Source organism: Chenopodium album, chromosome 7 (assembly GCF_948465745.1).
Source record: "Chenopodium album chromosome 7, dcCheAlbu1.1, whole genome shotgun sequence".
NCBI lineage: Eukaryota > Viridiplantae > Streptophyta > Magnoliopsida > Caryophyllales > Amaranthaceae > Chenopodium > Chenopodium album.
The window spans coordinates 72,613,060-72,631,466 of record NC_137840.1 but is presented as its reverse complement, the minus strand read 5'-3'; the positions used below and the strand labels follow the sequence as shown (position 1 = coordinate 72,631,466).

Below are 18,407 nucleotides of genomic sequence, written 5' to 3'. Positions count from 1 at the left end.
TAAATACAGAGCAGGAATTCTGAAGACAATTAAGCCGAAAGAACCCAAGGGCATACCTGTCTTGAGTATTAAGGTAAATAAAGAAAGGTAAAGTTGTATTTTTACTACATAGTATATGCTTGTTTAGAAAAAAACAATCACGACAATAGTTTATCATAAATACAGAGTATGAATTCAGAACTTTTTTTAACAGATGAGAACTGAGAACATACTTGTATTTTCCATGATCATCTAAATAGTATCTATCCTCACCACACAAAAGTATCAATGTAAGTTAAGAAGTAAAAATTTTGTTTGTTCAACTAAAACAATCACCGCAATAGTTTATCGTAAATACAGAGCAGAAATTCATACACAAAGACATTTCTTAGCCGGAGAGAACTCAGGGGCAAATCTGTCCTATTAGTCCAAATAGTTTCTGGAAAACGGAATATCCTCACCTGTCAATAAAAAAAACGTCTTATTATTAATTTTGCGTGCTCATATTTTCATTTTTTGACAGCAAAAAAAAAAAAAAAAAAAATTCTCTTGTTTGTTGAAAAAGCCTGTATTTTTTTCCTTTGATATTATTCACAATTCAAGCACACTGCTGAGGAGAGAGAAAGAGTGATTGATCATTCACAATTCACTCTGAAGCACTCTGATTGAATTGTAGAGGGAGAAATTTCGTTTATTAACATTTAATTTTACCCCCCTTTCCCCCAATTTTATTTTCGCTGAAAAACTAGGGTTTCGCAGCTTTTTATAGGGTTTCAAATTAGGGTTTTTCATGATTTTCCATTTAATTGGTTTTTGATGAATTATGAGTCCTGATTGTATAGATTTCTGGGTGTTTGGATTGAAAATTTCGTTTTTTGGTGCCCTTTTATGAGAATCTTAGCCCCTCAATAGTTATTGGGAGGTTTTGCAATTTGAGGTATTCATCAATGGCGAGTACAGGGGAGACAGACCGTAAACGACGTCATTTGAGCTCTATTTCTCCTACTGCAACTGCTGCCATGGCCAAGAAGCCGCCTTTCACGCCTATTTCTGAGGACAAGAAGGTTTTTGTTATTGCAAATTCCCTTTTTCCATGATTGCTTGCATTTTGTTGATAGAAATTTGGATTGGTTTTTCTGCCCTGATGTTATTTGTGCTATATATTCTAGTTTTTGTGTTTGATTTGGTTAAATTGATGTTAATGTAATCTTATCAATCTTGGTATTCTTCGCGGTTATACATGTTGATTGAGTTTATGATTTTCGCGGGTTTTCTTTGAAGTTTACCTTATTCGTTTGCACTTATGACACGTTTTCGTATAAGGATAGTTTTTGGCGAAATTGGTAGGGAAACGTTACTAGTTGAATTCGGAGACTTACCCATTAATACCTACCAAGAATGTCATTTTAGTGAAATGGATTCCGTTCCCTTAGTTTGATTTCAATTTTGAGATATGTTAAATAGTGAAAATATATGAAGGTATAAAAATGTTTGCTAATCTGTTTTAGGACCATAGGGAACCTTATAAGCACGGATATAAGATGGGATTTCATGGCCTCATGGTTATCACCCCAAGGCTTTATTTAACCAAGCTGGTTGACAATAAGACTTATTGTTGGTAATGAATATGTATGACCCTAAAAATGATTTTTTGTTTTGTTTTTGTTTTTGTTTTTTTTTTTTTTAATATGGAAATGAGACATAAACCGTCATTAAATTTTGCATTAATTGTACATTTCCATTAAACACCCAACAAGGCTCATGGCAATTGGTAGGTGTTTTGGTGCATAACTTGGATGATAGATTGGCTTGGCGGCGATTAGGGTTTTATATGCAAGCATTTTAACATCTCCCTTTTCAGATCCCTGGTCATAGGTAGGTCAAGATTGTGATGTGATTTGAATGTGGCTGTTAATAGTACCTACTTAATTGATTTAGCTTCCCTCATGTGCCTGTTTATTTTATGTGTAATCTTTCTGCGATGTGCTTATTTTGATTGGATTGGTAGGTGTATAGTTAATTATAAGTGGTTAACAAGACAATCTGTTTTGTCATTTTGGGATCTAGGTTGCAGGAAAAGTATTCAAAATTCTATCTGCTTTGTTACCTCTCTTCAATTTTCTTGATAGTACTTTATATAACTTTGCAAGCCGCAGGGTCAATCTTGGTGGTCTGTGGTGCTGTTCAGTTAGTTTATGTTGTCCCTTTGAATTGTACATAATCATTTTGATTCAATTAATTCTTGTCATGTGTGCTTAAACCTCATAGACCTTGCTAATGGTGGAATTGACTGTAGCAATTTTGTTTGGAATGTGTTTTTTTTTTAAAGAATAAATATTCTTCTAAAAATCTTTTAAATTTTACTTGGATGCTACCTTTTTTTTTTTTTTTTTTTTTTTTTTTTTTTTTTTTTACTTTACACACCTTTTTTGCAAACTTTTCAACTGTTTATCTCGTTATGTCCTTTTTTTCTTTGTCAGACGGTTCCTTATGACAATTTATGTTGGCTGACCCCAAATCATTTTGGGATTAAGGCTATGTTGTTGTTGTTGTTGTTTACAGTAAATTAGACTATCAGTAATAGGTCCTATGGTCCTCCCCCTCTTTATCTCGAAACTAGATAAGTTGGGCATAGTTTTGGACAACAACGAGGGAACTTTCAGATGTATTTCCATGTGATGGTTCCATCATTGATTGTTCTCTTTTACAAATGAAACCAAATTAGATTTGGATAATACTTGGACATAGTTTTAAATAGACGCATGAATGATAAAATGGTTTTTGAGGCTTTTTTTATGTATAAAAAATATAAGATCTACCATTTCTTCATTATCGATTACCCTCTTATTTTCCCATCAATATAAATTTTCCATTCCTTACAAGATTATGAACCTTACTGCATGTTTTGTTTTTGTCTGGATTGCAATAATGTGCATGATTTGGCTGATAAAGCGTATTTGAATACTGCATGGTTGCATCTTTGGCATGAGTTGTCGATTTAAGTGGTTTGTTGGATTGAGCCTTTGTTAATCATTCTTCTACTCTCTTTTACTGAGGGGATATGCCTGTTGGTTGGGTTTTACTTGTAGAGAAGCTACACAAAAATATTGAGGCTGAAGGAATAGTCTATTTGCTATATATTTTCTTTTATATGTCATGAATATATTGCTCATGTTGATTGATATATTCTCCTTCTGTGTTGTAGATTGACACTGCTGTACTTCAGTTTCAAAATCAGAAGCTGGCTCAGAAGCTCGAGGTTCAGAAGATGGAAATAACATCCCTTGAGAAAAAATTGGCTCAGCGGAAAGAGAAACAAGATTCATTTGAAAAATTGTTGGCAGTAGTTAATAATAGCTGGAATAAGGTAAATTTAGGTCATGCTTTCATCATTATTTTTATTTTATCGACATCTTTCTAGCTATCATGCTTAGGCTTCATGCTTATTAGGTATCATGCCCACTGTTATTATGTCTTTAGATTTAGCCCCTGACTTCATTTCGAATTTCTAATTTTATGTAATTTTTTTTTGGGTAGCTTCTTGATGATGTGGAAGCCCGATCTGTTCACATCAAAGGCATGGTCAAAAGTGGGGGAAATTTTCTTCTTTCAGGAGTTACAGAAGGTAAGCAACACTTTATGTTTCTCATTTTGGGATTCTGTTAACTTCAGGAATCCTTCAGCCTTGTCTAATTTACCAGGTAAAATAAAGAAACTGGCAAGGTGTTCATTTGAATGCTTCAAAATTTATTGAGGTCTCATCCTGTGATTGTTGTTAAATTAGTAACCTGTCATGTTCAATTTTGTAGGTAGGATTGGACTTTTGTTTTTTCTGACCTATGCTTTAAATGTGCACAGTGTATAAATAGGCACGCCTAGGTGTTTAGGCACTAGGCGATAGAGCGCCTTTGTTGCTCTAGGCAAGGTGCATTCAAAGAGCGCACCTATGCATCTAAGGCGCACTTGAGGCAAATTTCTTTAATTGTTTTATATTGTGCGCCTCACTTCAAAGAGGCTCGCAGCAGGACCTTGACCTTCATCGCCTCTTTGCTCCTTGAGCCTTTTTATACATTAAATGGGCATCATAGGTGGCATGTAGGAACTATGAGTATGCTTTCCATACTCTTGGATTGGTCATTGTACCTTAACCGTGCACCCCCCCTGGTAGCTGTATTGCTGTTATTTTCTGCAAAATTAACCTTGTATAAGGCCTTAGTTTTTCCTTGTTATCTGGTAGCCCTACCTTCTGTTGCTAGCCTGACTTACTAAGATCAATGATTAGGAACTAGGAAGACACCAAAGGTTATAATCTCACTGGCACCTTGTAATTATGGTGAGAAGTTTAATTGCTTATATAGGCTACTATGCTTTTAGTGGCTTGTTGTGCTTATTCATTGTATACTTTATGCTGCTTTGAAAGTCTATATATATGACCTGATTTTAAAAGAATGTGGGGCATAAAACATTTTAGCTCTGTCATTCTGGAGGATGTGATGTTACCCTTGCTTTTCCACTCAATAAGGTCCATGTGATTGGTTTGGGGAACTTTGTACTGTTCATTAACTTACAAAGCATTTTAATTATATATGGAGAGTCAATCAAGATTATCATTTATTGTTCCATGTAGATAGGGGTTTTATAATGTAGAGGAACAGAGTATTTGTGCCTTGTGGTCTTGCACTGAGGTCAAGTAAATATTGTTGTGGCTAATTTTATTTCCATTGACTGGTCGATCAGATGGTTCTTCCTCCTCTGCTGATGATGTATTTTTAAAGCGACTTAAAACAGGCTCACCCGAACCATGCTTAGCTACTAATTCCCTTGATCAGATGATAGAAGATGGGGATAAAGCTTGTGAAAAATCCAGAAATATTGTGCGTAATATAGGGACTGCTGTTGATGACTTGTGTCATATGAAAGATGGATTATATGCTGCTATATTGACAGCACTTCCAGAGGATGGTAAGTGCGGTTTTTTTTGCTTGAATGTATGTGTGTTGTTGGGTATTCCCCTTACTGAGTATATTTTCATTCTTAATTTCTATTCACACTCCATTTGTTTTGGGTGTTTAAGGTTCATGCAGGCAGAAACCATCCAATGATATGTTAGCAGAAGTTAGGAATTTGCGATCCGCTCTTAGTGATCTTCATTTGAAACACAAATCACTTGCAAATGAATTGCGTAAGCATCAGGATGGTGATTGGAAGAATAAAGCCGAACTGGTTTATTTGCGAGGTAACTTTTACCACTGCTAATATTTATCATCTTTTTTGAATAGGTGACCTCTCCAATTGTAGTATTTGTTAGAGTGGAAATGTATTAATGTATAATATTTGTATTATAAATTAATGCATGTTTACTCTTTAATTTTAGTCTCTAACAATATTGTACTCAATTATGTTACCATATCATTTACTTCCTCCGTTTCTAAATAGATGACCCATAGCTCTTGGTGCAGTTTTTAAGATAAAGGAGAGAGAATGACTAATGAGTTTTTTTAACGCTCCCTTTTAAATTAATCAACTCATTAATTAAACTACCAACCCATTCCCCCTTTCTCTCTCCTGAATGACTTCATCCCACCACCACCATCCATATCAAACCGGTACTAATTACCACCACCATAAACACCAATTCTCCCATCAACACCAACCTCCTCAATTCTCCGTCCGTCGCTGGCCCGTTGCCGGATATCTTCATCTTCAACACCATATATCTTTCAATTTCTCTCTTACTACTCTGGAAAGTAGACTAGATCGAAACTCTTTAATCATATGTTTTTCTCCCTCAAGCTTTCTTTCTCTCTTCAAGACAACAAAGGTGGTGGTTGAGTGGTGGGATTAATTCTGGGTCATAGATCTAGTGGTTAGATAGGAGGAGAGAGAAATTATAGTTAGGCCGTTAGGGTTTTCATTTATGGTGGTGGTTTTCAGATTAGAAGGCGGCGCTTTTTAGTGGGTATGGGATTTTGGTGAGTTAGGGTCCTAAGGACGGCAGAGTTGTGCAAAGGGGTGTTATTATTGGTGAGGATGGAAGATTTCGACGGGTTAGGGGTGGCAAATTGGTGTAAAGGGCGGCGATTTAATTTAACCGAGTTTAGGGTGGCGAATTGATGTGAACAGTGGTGAATTGGTGATTTTCGTTGAGGGTGCTGGATTTTGGTGGGTTGTGATTTCCGGTGAGAGGTGGTGGCTTTACTGGAGAAGACGGTGGCTTTAATGGAGAAGGTGGTGGCTTGCTTTAATGGAGAAGTAAAGAACGTGGGGTTGAGAGTTTATAGTTAAGGATTTGGGGTTTATTAACCTTAGGATAAGTAGGGGTAAGTAAGTTAGTAGTTAAAATCCTTCCATTTATAGTATGGGTCATCTAATATGACTATTCCTTTTTAGGAATGTTGGTCATCTAAATAGAAACGGAGAAAGTATATTGTCTGCAGTAGGTATTCCTATAAGCCAAGTAATCTCTATCAGACATCCTAGTGATGTTTACTTGATTTTACGCGATGCATTTACTGTTTATCGTGGTTGTCCCATGCTCACATTGGAGTGTAGTTATTTTGACTTTTGGAATTGACTAGCCATACCTATGTTGCCACATAAGTTACACCTAAAATGGTTATGGATGCTATGGTCTTTGAAAGATGGTAGGTGAACTATCTATGTCGGGTACGTTAAATATGTGTCATTCAGAGGTGTGTATTTGTGCTGAACAAGGTCACGAGAATATGACAAGTGTCAGCCTTGGCTAACAAAAGAGTAAATGTATTTATATTGATATTTGGGGGCCAAAATGGAGTGTCAAATTCTGTCTAGTGTTTTTTTACCAAGTTGGACTGGAGGATGAGAAGTGGGTACTTAAGGTGAAATTTGAATTGAACTTCCGAATAACAAAGTTTTTGTAGTTCTTAATAGTTTAACAACTTTGATGAGTTAGGGTACTGTAGGTTTGAAGAATGTGTGGTTGGATTTTAATTTGATGCTGCATTACTGACTTTCAGCTGCGTCTTGACAATCTTTGGTTCTCATTAAGACATGATCTTACCCTTTTGTTGTCCAAGCAGTAAGCTATTGCAGTTCACTCAAGTTTCCATTACTTTTAATCAGATATCAGCTTCTTTGAGCCACTAGAATGTTATCAGCCATCATGTAGTTCCCATATAATTGTGTAATAGAGGAATGAGGAGATGGAGGGATGGTTAGTCCTTCCATTTCCCCTCCAATTGATGGGGGTTTGCTTCTGCACACCCCCCCCCCCCACGTGATAGGGTGGAATATATATTTTTTATTTATATATATATATATATATATATATATATACATAATTGTGTAAAAACAAGCCATTGGAGGGTTTATAATTGGATTTACACAATAAATTAGTTAGGAAACTTGATAAAGGCAGGATATAATTTCAAGTAAAGGGAATCAAGAAATCTATATAAATAGAGGAGGATACGAAGAGTAGGCATTACGAGAAGAGTTGAGAAGTTTATTTTTTTGGTTTTACTTAGTTTGGGAGTTAGGAAACTTGATAAAGGCAGGATATAATTTTAAGTAAAGGGAATCAAGAAATCTATCAAGCCTTAGGAAAATGTAGGAGTGATGAAACCTTTGCAGCGTATAAGGAGGCTAAGAGTAAGGCAAAGGCAGCTGTTCGCCAAGCAAAAGAAAAGGCATATCAGGAGGTTTATGAAAAGCTTGATTCCAAGGAGGGAGAAAGGATCATTTATAAGATGGCAAAGAGAAGACAAGAGGCAAGGAAGGATATTGGCATGGTGAAGTGTGTCAAAGATAAGAACCAAATGGTCCTAGTGCAAGAGGAGGGCATCAAGGACAGGTGGAAGGGGTACTTCGATGAATTATTTAATGGAAGTAATGGAGTTGTGATAGGAGATACCTCTATGAGTGATGAAGAAATCAACATGGAGTATGTGCGAAGGATTAGGAGAGTAGAGGTGGAGATTGCACTGAGGAAGATGAAACCTAAGAAGGCGGTTGGCCCTGATGGGGTACCGATAGAGGTGTGGAGGTGTTTGGGTAAGATTGGTATTGATTGGTTAACAAACCTTTTCAACAAGATATGGACGGCTACAAGGATCCCACAAGATTGGAGGAAGAGCACCTTGGTCCCGGTTTATAAAAACAAAGGAGACGCTCAAGATTGTTCTAACTATCGAGGAATTAAGCTTATGAGCCATACTATGAAGTTGTGGGAAAGGGTGATTGAACAAAGGTTGAGGGCATGCACAAGCATTTCAGATAACCAATTTGGTTTTATGCCTGGGAGATCTACTATGGAGGCAATCCATTTGATAAGACAAATGATGGAGTTTTATAGGGTAAAGAAGAAAGATCTTCATATGGTCTTTATTGATTTAGAGAAGGCATATGACAAGGTGCCAAGAGAGATACTTTGGTGGGCAATGTTGAAGAAAGGTATCCCACGAAGGTATGTAGACCTAGTTAAGGATATGTATCGGGATGTGTCAACAAATGTGAGGACATGCGGAGGGTTGACAAAAGATTTCCCTATTACAATCGGATTGCATCAAGGGTCTGCATTAAGCCCTTTTCTTTTTGCAACGGTTCTAGACGAATTAACTAGACCAATTCAAGATGAGGTTCCATGGTGTATGCTGTTCGCAGATGATATCGTTTTGGTGGATGAGACTAAGGATGGGGTTAATGTCAAGTTGGAGCAATGGAGGCAAAGGTTGGAATCTAGAGGGTTTAAGCTAAGTCGGAGTAAGACTGAATATTTGGTATGTCGTTTTGGCACTCAAAGGGGGACAAGCAATGAAGTGGTGAGTTTGGATGGAAAGGATTTGACCATGAGTGAATGTTTTAAGTACCTAGGGTCGATCATCCAGAAGAATGGTGACATTGATCAAGACGTGACCCACAGGATTAAGTCAGGGTGGCTTAAATGGAGAGCGGCCACGGGAGTGCTATGCGACCGCAGCATTCCCTTAAAGTTGAAGGGAAAATTCTACAGGACTGCCATAAGACCAGTGTTGCTCTATGGTACAGAATGTTGGGCTTCTAAGAAAGAGCATATTAAAAAGATGGAGGTTACGGAAATGCGCATGTTAAGGTGGATGTGTGGAAACACTTTAAGAGATAGAATCAGAAATGAGGTTATTCGCAAGAAAGTAGGTGTGGCGGGCATTGTAGATAAATTAAGGGAAAATCGTCTGCGTTGGTTTGGACATGTAAGACGGAGACCCGAGGGTGCACCGGTGCGAAGAGTGGAAGAGTGGGACCATGGAGGGATTAAACGAGGAAGAGGGAGACCAAAGATGACTTGGTTGGAAGGAGTGAGGAAGGATATGAAGTGCATGGATTTACGTGAGGATGAAGTTTTGGATCGTAAGGGATGGAGGAGAAAGATTTATGTTGATGACTACACGGAATAATCAAATTTGGTTCATGTTAGCCGACCCCACTTTTGGGATTAAGGCTTTGATTGATTGATTGGAATCAAGAAATCTATATAAACAGAGGAGGATACGAAGAGTAGGCATTACGAGAAGAGTTGAGAAGTTTATTTTTTTTGGTTTTACTTAGTTTGGGAGAGTGTCAAATCTCTCAAATTTTTTATAATTTCAGCTTCATTTATCTAATTCACCTTCTTCTCCCGCTAATTTCTAGTCTAGAAATGCTAGTTCATTATAGGAAGGAGTATGTTCTGGAAGAATTAATTGCTTCAATAGATTTCTGTTTTTTCCCCAAAAAAATAAAATAAAATTGCAATGATGGAGTTCGCTGGATAGGAGGTAGCAAAGAAACTCTTTGAAACGATGGTAGCAATAATAAGAAGGGATTACAAGAACCTTCATAAAACCTTGGAGAAAATAATTGTTGGAGCTCTCTCTACAATCAAGCAGGAGTTGAGGCAAATTTAAAAGGATCTTGAGGAGGAAGACAACCAAACTAATCCGATGATTGCAGAAAAAGAAGATGAAGAGTTAGAGAGTATAGATCTGAAGATAAGTATGTGGGAAGAGATTTCGAAAGTTTTGTGTTTTTCACACTGGCGGAGGTTGTTTTATTGGTAGTAAAGTTGAGGGTGGACTGGCGGTTTTGGATGTTGTTCAGGCCTCTTCGCAAAATGATGTTCTGCGGTGGTCTGGGTGATGTTATGGGAGATTTGAATGTCGGAGGAGCCTGGTGGAAAGTCTGGGAAGGCAGCTTCCTACAGAGACCATCAGATGGAGCAGAGAAGGAAAACCAGAGTTCTAACATATTCTCTATTGCCTCGTAGAATAAGGCAATTCTAGAAGATCTTGTTAGGGGTAGTTGTGAAATTTCCTAGTGAGTGACACAGCTAATGAATATACCCTAATGATAGTAATGAAAGCTGTAGATTCAAACTGGGTTGCCCCACCATTAAGTCCCAAGACTTCAACCCATTATTATAAACCCCATTTATCTACCTTCTAAATCACAGTACCACCCATTTTAAGCCTTCACACCATCCTCCTTCTAACTCCCCTCCAACTTAAACACTTACTATCTCAACCAAAATACCACACACTGCACCCAAATATCAGTATTATTGCATGACAGTTTGCGGCATTTTTCTTTCATGATTAAAGACCTGTGGAGTGTACCAATTCTCACCAAAGAAGCACAGCAAGTTAGATGGGAGTTTGCTCTCAGCTTTTGGCCTGTTTAAGAATTGGAACATGGATTGTTGGTTCTAAGAATCGAATACCAACTACTATCCTGTTGTTATAGTTTTGTTTGGCTCTTGGGAGTGAATTAACCCACATGGAATCTTGATAAATATCCTCTATGTTCTTTCACTTCTGTTAATAGCAACAAGTTACAGGGCAATTGTCTCTTAAGTCCAATCTCTGTCAATGTTTTCAAGTTTTACAGTTGTGAATTCTTCTTGATTTTTTTTTTTTTTTTTTTTTTTTTTTTTTTTTTTTTTTGTTGGGGGTGGGGTGGGGGGGGATGTTTAGTATGTGCTGGTTTGGTAATGTATATGACCTTGTGCAGAGGAGTTGGAGAGTGTCATCAAAGAGCTGGAAGAAAGTAACCATAAGTTGGCAGCTATCAAAGCAGAGAAAGATGCAACAAAGGGGGCATTTTTCCCAGTTTTGAACATGGGAAATAAGCATACCTCAAATGACAGGACGGAAGACAAACAAAATGAAGATCTGCAAAATTTGGAATCAGCATTGAAGGAGTCATTGGTAGAGTACTGGATTTTTAGTGTTTGCTGGATTAGACTGAGCTCAGTTTATAAACTTGTAGCTATTTTGGCAGGCTCAGTCATCTTCCCGACTACAAGAACTCAAGAATTTGCATGAGGAAAGGATAGAAATTTTGAAGAAGCTTTCCAATTTGCAGGTTAGGTGGCGTCATGCCGTCATTAATGCTTTCCCTTAATTGTTTCTTGAATTTTTTGTAGTGACTTATGTTCCAGAATCCAGAAATAGCAAATTACTGATTCCATAGTTTTTATGACAGGGTACATTGAAAAATGTGAAGTTAATATCCTGTGCTAGTGCTTTTAAGCTAGTGAAAGAAGAACTTGAGAAGTCTAAAGCTGATGTTATCCAGTATCAAGCCTTATTTGAAAAACTTCAGGTTGTTACTGGTCGGTAATTTTACATGTGCATGCGTCTGCTTACTTTTAGGAATAAATTTATTATGTTGCTGACTTTTGATTCATATCGGACATTCCAGGTCGAGAAAGATAAGGTTGCTTGGAAAGAAAGAGAAGTGGCGGTGAGAAATGATCTGGGCGATGTTTTTCGAAGGACTTTGACCACTGCTAGCTCTAGAATTGATGAGCTTGAATCTGAGATTCAAAGACAAAATGACGAAAGAAAGCGAATAGAAGCCAAGTTGGAAGAAGCTTCTAGAGAACCAGGTAGTTGAGGTTTTAAATTAGTAGGAAAGATTTGGCATTAGTTGCATATGGTCTTGAAACATTCTGTTTGTTCAGGAAGGAAAGAAATAATTTCAAACTTTAAGGAATTTGTTTCTTCATTCCCTGAGGATATGAGTTCCATGCAAAGTAAACTACACAAGTACAAGGAAACAGCTGCTGATGTCCATGCTCTGCGTGCGGAAGTACAATCCCTCTCCAATGTTCTTGCCAGGAAGGTGAATCTCCCATCACTATTTCTTGCTTGCTTATATATATGTGATAGTTCCTGTAGGCTGACATGAATTTTATTGGCAGGCCAAAGATTTGGAGACATTATCTAGTAGATCAGCTGATCAAGATGCCGAAATACAGAGACTACAGGCTGTGGTATGTCTTGCTGTGAATTTTAAGACATCAATGCTGTATTCTTCTAAATGCATAGCGTGATGACACCTTAGTTTTGCCTTTTTTTTTTTTTTTAATTTTTTTTTTAATATAATTTAATTTAATTTTAATTTTCTTAAAAGAGATGCTTGACCAGATTATGGGAGTCTGGATCTGCTAATATGATGTTATTGTAATAATGTGGGCATTTCATAGAATTGTTAGATTATGGAAGTCCAATTAATTTTATGAAGTGAGAAAAAACAGAGTAGAGAAGATCAGGAGCGGAAAGGAACTAAGTGTATTCCTTTTTCTGGCAATAAATCTGACATTGTGTAATTAGAGCTTTTTAGAGTTATTCTTAGCCCCCCCCCCCCTCCCCCTCTCTCTTACTTCAGTACACCCTTTTTCATGGGAGTGTTTAAGTGTGTATTTTAGCTGTCATTTTGTGTTTTGATGACACTTGGACTTTACAAAATGTTAATATCTACGTTATTTAAGAAAGACTTTTCAATGGCTAAAAAAATGTAGCCATTATAACTGTTTTCAATCTCAACCGTTTATATATAAAAGATTAATCTTGTACGTCCATTCATACATTACATTTGACTTATAATCATTAAAAAAAAAAGTTTAAAAACTACTCTATTTTGAAAATAAAATAAAAGTGGTTGTCGTTGCCATAAATGCCATTGTTGTAGAAGTATCCATCTTTCAACTTAAGTTTAAATTTCCATTAAATAGGTAACGAGGAACAATTAACATTGATAGAATTATAATATAACCAAACAATCAATGAAATACTATCCTATATCTGAAAACAAAAGTATGATTTTATACATTAGATATTTTCATACATGGATAAGATTAAAATATAACCTAAATAAAATTGTTCCAACTTTAAGTTATACAGTTCATAGTCTTAATTACTCCATATTATTCTCCGTAACTCATCCTGATCATTGTTGCACTATTTGATGGATTTTATGTTAAGTGGATTGTTTAGTTATTCAAACTTTGCATAGACATTATCAATGAAACTTTCGCAGCAGTTAATTTGGTAGAGGAATAAGGATAAATTCTGGAAAACAAGTTATTAAAAATAAAAGGTAGTTTTTTGGTCAACTTAATCAAAGGTCCTATTTTACATAATTTAGTTGAAATAAAATTAACGGTGTAGATTTTGTTTTTATAATGGCTACGATTTTATTGTAGCCATTGCAAAACTGTCCATATTTTAAGGATACTATTGGTTCCATGTTTCTTATTGCTGCTTTTTTGTATATTTGTGTAAATCGGTTCCTTTTCGTTTGCAAATATATCCCTAATCCTGCTAGTCTGTAATGTGGCAGCAATCTCATAAGATGGTTTCCAAATGTCCAACAGTTCAAGATCTTGTTAATCTTGGAAATTGTGAGATTGTGGAGCTTTCAGTATCATAGAGGATCCTCATCCTATGTGCATGATATTTTGACCCTTTACTGCTCCAAATATGCTCCTATTATGCTTCCTCGGTGATTATCATTGAGATAAAACTCTGAGCTGCCTTTATTGAAAAATCTTGCAGGTGAAAGATCTAAAAGAGAGTGATACGGAACTACAACTTATTGTGGAGATGTACAGACGTGAATCGGCCTTAACAAGGTTGGACAATATTAAGAGTCATATTTTCTTAGTCATCTTGATAAATATATTGTAATGTGATTCCTGTGAAATTGATGGTTTCATTTGTCTTTCAGTCTGCTGATATCACTAAATCTAATTTTCCTTTTTTTTTTTTTTTTTTTTTTTGTGAAAGAAACTAAATCCAATTTTATGGATCTCTGTTCATTAAAGAGTGTAAGTAAAAATTATCAGCATGCCAAACATAATGTTTCTTGTTTGAGATTGCTTGTATTACTTCTTTGTTCTTTATATAAATAATCTATGGAAAACTGTTTTCTTAGGCGTAAGTAATTGATACGTCAAACCTTAATTTTTTGTACTTAGTTTTTATGAGGTAGCATTTTGTTAGCGTTCTTGATTCAAGGAAATTTAAAGAAGTTACCTGCTATAATTGTGGATAGATCGTGTAGGGCCAACCTTCTGTAGGAGCTGCATGGGAGGTAGTGACTCTAATGAGCTAGTGGTGTAGAATTTAGTTCAAAGTTTGACATTGTTGTTCATTAAATTTTGGTGTAAACCTAAAAGTGAGGAGTGGGAAGCAGTTAGGTCTTAAAATTGTTTCAAGCTTTGTATAATTGTCTTCAGACATGTCATATATATTTGCTATAATTTTTTGATAATTTATTCAACTGGTTTACATGCCTGCAGAAATGTTTTAGAGGCAAGGGATAGGGAGTACCAGGCATGGGCTCATGTGCATAACCTGAAGTCGTCTCTTGATGAACACAATATGGAAACACGTGTGAAAACAGCTATTGAAGCAGAAGCCCAATCCCAACAACGCCTAGCTGCTGCAGAAGCTGAAATTGCAGACTTAAGGGAGAAGTGTGAATCTTCTGAAAGGTTAGGTATTGTGTGAATGTGCAGAATTACTTGCTGTTGCAATGTGTATGAGCTGATGCAAATAAAAGTATTTTAGTTTTTTATCTTCTGAAAGGAAGAATCGTGAATGGTTATGATTTACTCCCTCTGTGACTGTGATGCCTTTTTTTCTACTTTGGGTTGTTCGTTTGAGTTTTCCTCATACGATAAACAACCATGAAGGACCTACCACCTTACTCTCACATTCATTACATTTGGTCCTACCAATTTTGTCTTTGATTAACTCTACCCGGCCAGAAATAAAAAGTAACAAAACCCCAATGAGGCAAACAAAAGGAAACAAAGGTAGTAATTAGTTTTGTTTGCATATCTTATTCAAGTCTGAGCTATTGCTGCTTGGTGGTTTCTTTAACATCTATCATCCTCTACCTATAGTTTATAACTGCGCCCTCACTTTCTCAAGTAGAAGTTTAGCTGCCTTTTCCTGTATAGGCTTTCATCTTAATCAAGTGCTTCTTTTATCCTTTATTCCTGTTTTTCTTGTTTCTAACTGGTTAAGGATAGGGAGGCCTAAAATAGTGGAGAAAAATTGAGTTTTTTTTCTTTTTTTTTTTTTTTTTTTTTTTTTGGGTTGAAAGTAGTTTCGATGGGTACCTAGGGTTTTCACAGGGTTTCTCCTGGCTGATCTACTTTTAAGGGACTAGGATCAAGCCAGTCTTGGATTCGTGCATGGTGAGGTAGTCATTGCAGGTGTTTCGACACACTATGTAATGTTTTTAATAATGTGATGAGTCTGATGACAAATAAAAGAGGGATCTCTGGGATTTTTTTTACCGATATTGAATTTATAAATGAGATTTTATCTTCCTTTGGAGTGTACTGCGATTATGAGTGTGATTTAACCATTTGTGTGTTAGTATTGTGAGAAACTCAGAATTGGAACAGTTAAGTGGTTCAATGTGCGTTCGTGAATTTATTAGGATAGTTAAGCATGCTGTTTTAAAATAGACATGTATAATTTCATTTTTGGAAGAGGCCCCCTGCCCGTTCCTGTAATATTAAAAAAAAAAAAAAAGTTTTGATTCACCCGCGCGAGGGTTAAGTGTAAGCATCAAAAACATTTGTCCTGTAATGGATCTAGTTTAGAAACTATGACAATAATCACATTAAAATTATTGTTGTTAATGCTACATGTATAATACTTTATATTGCTTTGTAGCACTTCTATATCTTGTGATCTGGGAGTTCTTATTTATTTCCCTATATTCTTTTATTTCAGGGACAAGTCAAAGCTTTCAAATGCATTGAAGTCTAAGCATGAAGAGAATGAAGCCTACTTATCTGAGATCGAGGTTAATTCATGTTTCATTTCGTTTTTAACATCTATTCAGCTGCTCAGTACTTATCTGCTCAGTCTGGTATGCCATTTCAGACTATTGGACAGGCCTATGATGACATGCAAAACCAAAACCAGCACTTGTTGCAGCAAATTACTGAGAGAGACGACTATAACATCAAGGTGATTGGAATTTTGCACTCATTACTCTATCCTTTTAATGCTTCTTGGCTACACATTTATGTGGGAAATTTCTTTGGATGAATTTTATGCATCACTCAATATCTACTACGGTACTACCTGTTTGTGATGGTGACCTGACTTGGTAAGCTCTTGAGCATATCAGAGAGGTACTTGGAGCCTTAAAAATTGACTATATGTTTAATGGTCAAGAAATGTCATTTTGAAGGGTAAATTACTTTTTTTCCCCTCGAATCTATATTGTCACTTGAATATATTTTTTTCATCATAGGTTTAATGCTTCTTTGTGGAGAAGCTGACACACCCTTTGCAGCTCTTCAGGTTTTACACATTTGTCTGGTCATTTACATGCAAACAGTTGTGAATATCAGTACACATTAACTTTAAAGCTCCTTTAAAATCGTGATATTTATTAATCTCTAGGAGTGAGTTGGTAGGTCGGTGAAACATTTTGGTTAAAGGTTGGTCTGGATTAATTTCTTCAAAAATATTATGTTTCCAATCATCTATGTGTGGCCATTTCTTTTCCGGAGGAGAGGCTGGGACCTTGGTAAATGCTCTACTTAATTTTTGAAATTAGACGTGGAATACTATCTTATATCATATACCTGTGCTATACAATAATTGTAGTGTTCTTAGTTTGCTTTATGATCTGCGAACAAAATGGTGGCTTTTTGAAAATTGTAGTACATTGGCGTCTTAGAAATATGTGTTCAATTTTATTCAAAATTTTAATTTTGGTTGGGCCTCATGTGATTTAGCTTGTACTGGAAGGCCAGCGCAGTAAACAGACACATGATCTTCTACTTGCGGAGAAGCAAAATCTGCAGAAGAAAATACAGCAGGGCAGTGTTTCACAAGACTTTTTTGAAATGAAAGCTGCAAGAATTGAGGATCAGGTAGGTTAAGACTTTTATATGTGTCATCTCATCTTACTATGAATATAATTACATGACAGGCTGTACATGATAAGCAGGTGAAATTGTGCTCCGACCAGATCAATAGACACGCAGAAGATAGGTGTCAAAACTCAATTTCACTGGAAAATATCCAAAGGAAGCTGTTAGAATCAAGAAAGTCTTCTCAGCAGGCTAAAGAAACTTTGGATGGACTACAAAGTAGAGTCAAAGATGGTCGAGCAAATCTTTCTAACTTGCAGATAGAGTTAGAGAAAGAAAGGTATATTATTATATATTTTCTCACATACCTTAAACAAAAATTTCGCCTTTCATTTGGCAATATAAAGCAAAAGAGGGTTGCTGACTTTTTTTCGCCAGGTTTGAGAAGAAAAGGGTAGAGGAGGAATTGGAAGCAGTAAAGAGGAAAGCTGAATATCTTAAACTGCAAAAAGAGGGTTCTGTTGCGGAAAAGCTTCAGCAGGAGCTTCAAGAATACAAGGAAATACTCAAGTGTGGTGTTTGCCTCGATAGACCAAAGGAGGTATCTACTCCTGTTACCTGATCTTTCAAAATTATGGAACTTAAAACTTTGTCAGAGAGTCAAGACTCTTTTGATAATTAAATGACTTCTTTCTGCTATTAATACTCTGTTTTTGGTAAACTTTTTCAGGTTGTAATCACAAAGTGCTACCATCTATTATGCAGTCCATGTGTTCAGAAAGTAATTGAATCCCGCCATCGCAAGTGCCCTGTGTGTGCTGCAAGCTTTGGCCCAAATGATGTGAAGCCAGTTTACATCTGATAAGCCATTAAGCAGCTACAGTGACATTTTTATGGGTTTTTTCCTGTTGCATTGGCATGTCCAAGACCCATCTGTATATTCCCAAACTTTTCTTGTAGTGTTTAGTCCATAGCCAATTAGGTTTAAGGAGATGCTCAAAATTTTCCTCCAAAGTGCATATTTATAGAATTGTAGACTTGTAGAGCTCTGTTTTTCTTCTTGTTTTTTCTTTTTTTTCCCCCTCTTTTTTGTAGTTGACTGTATTGGTGTTTAGTAGCTGATACATCTTGGAGCTGCAATGGGAACTTACTGTCAATTGCAATCCAAATGAACCACAAAGATATGAAGTTCCTTGGCTGAAATTTTGTGATTCTTTTGATTTTTTAATTGCTGTCTCAGTTTCAGGTCAGTTTGTTATCTGAGTTAAAATGAATTGATTTTTTGGATCTAAAGAGT

General features: G+C 36.3%; 1 protein-coding gene across 1 annotated transcript; it reads left to right on the top strand.

The window, feature by feature from the left end:
- Positions 1 to 497: 497 nt before the first annotated feature.
- LOC145639471 (E3 ubiquitin-protein ligase BRE1-like 1) lies at positions 498 to 18,338 on the top strand. The gene is made up of 19 exons (XM_081690716.1): positions 498 to 1,043; positions 3,185 to 3,346; positions 3,517 to 3,604; positions 4,717 to 4,941; positions 5,054 to 5,215; positions 10,984 to 11,180; positions 11,254 to 11,337; positions 11,458 to 11,577; positions 11,677 to 11,863; positions 11,939 to 12,099; positions 12,179 to 12,250; positions 13,815 to 13,891; positions 14,561 to 14,755; positions 16,014 to 16,086; positions 16,167 to 16,253; positions 17,033 to 17,170; positions 17,248 to 17,450; positions 17,549 to 17,711; positions 17,841 to 18,338. The coding sequence occupies exons 1-19, from the start codon at positions 927 to 929 to the stop codon at positions 17,970 to 17,972; spliced, it is 2,643 nt and encodes an 880-aa protein (XP_081546842.1). The 5' UTR covers positions 498 to 926; the 3' UTR covers positions 17,973 to 18,338.
- Positions 18,339 to 18,407: the final 69 nt, after the last annotated feature.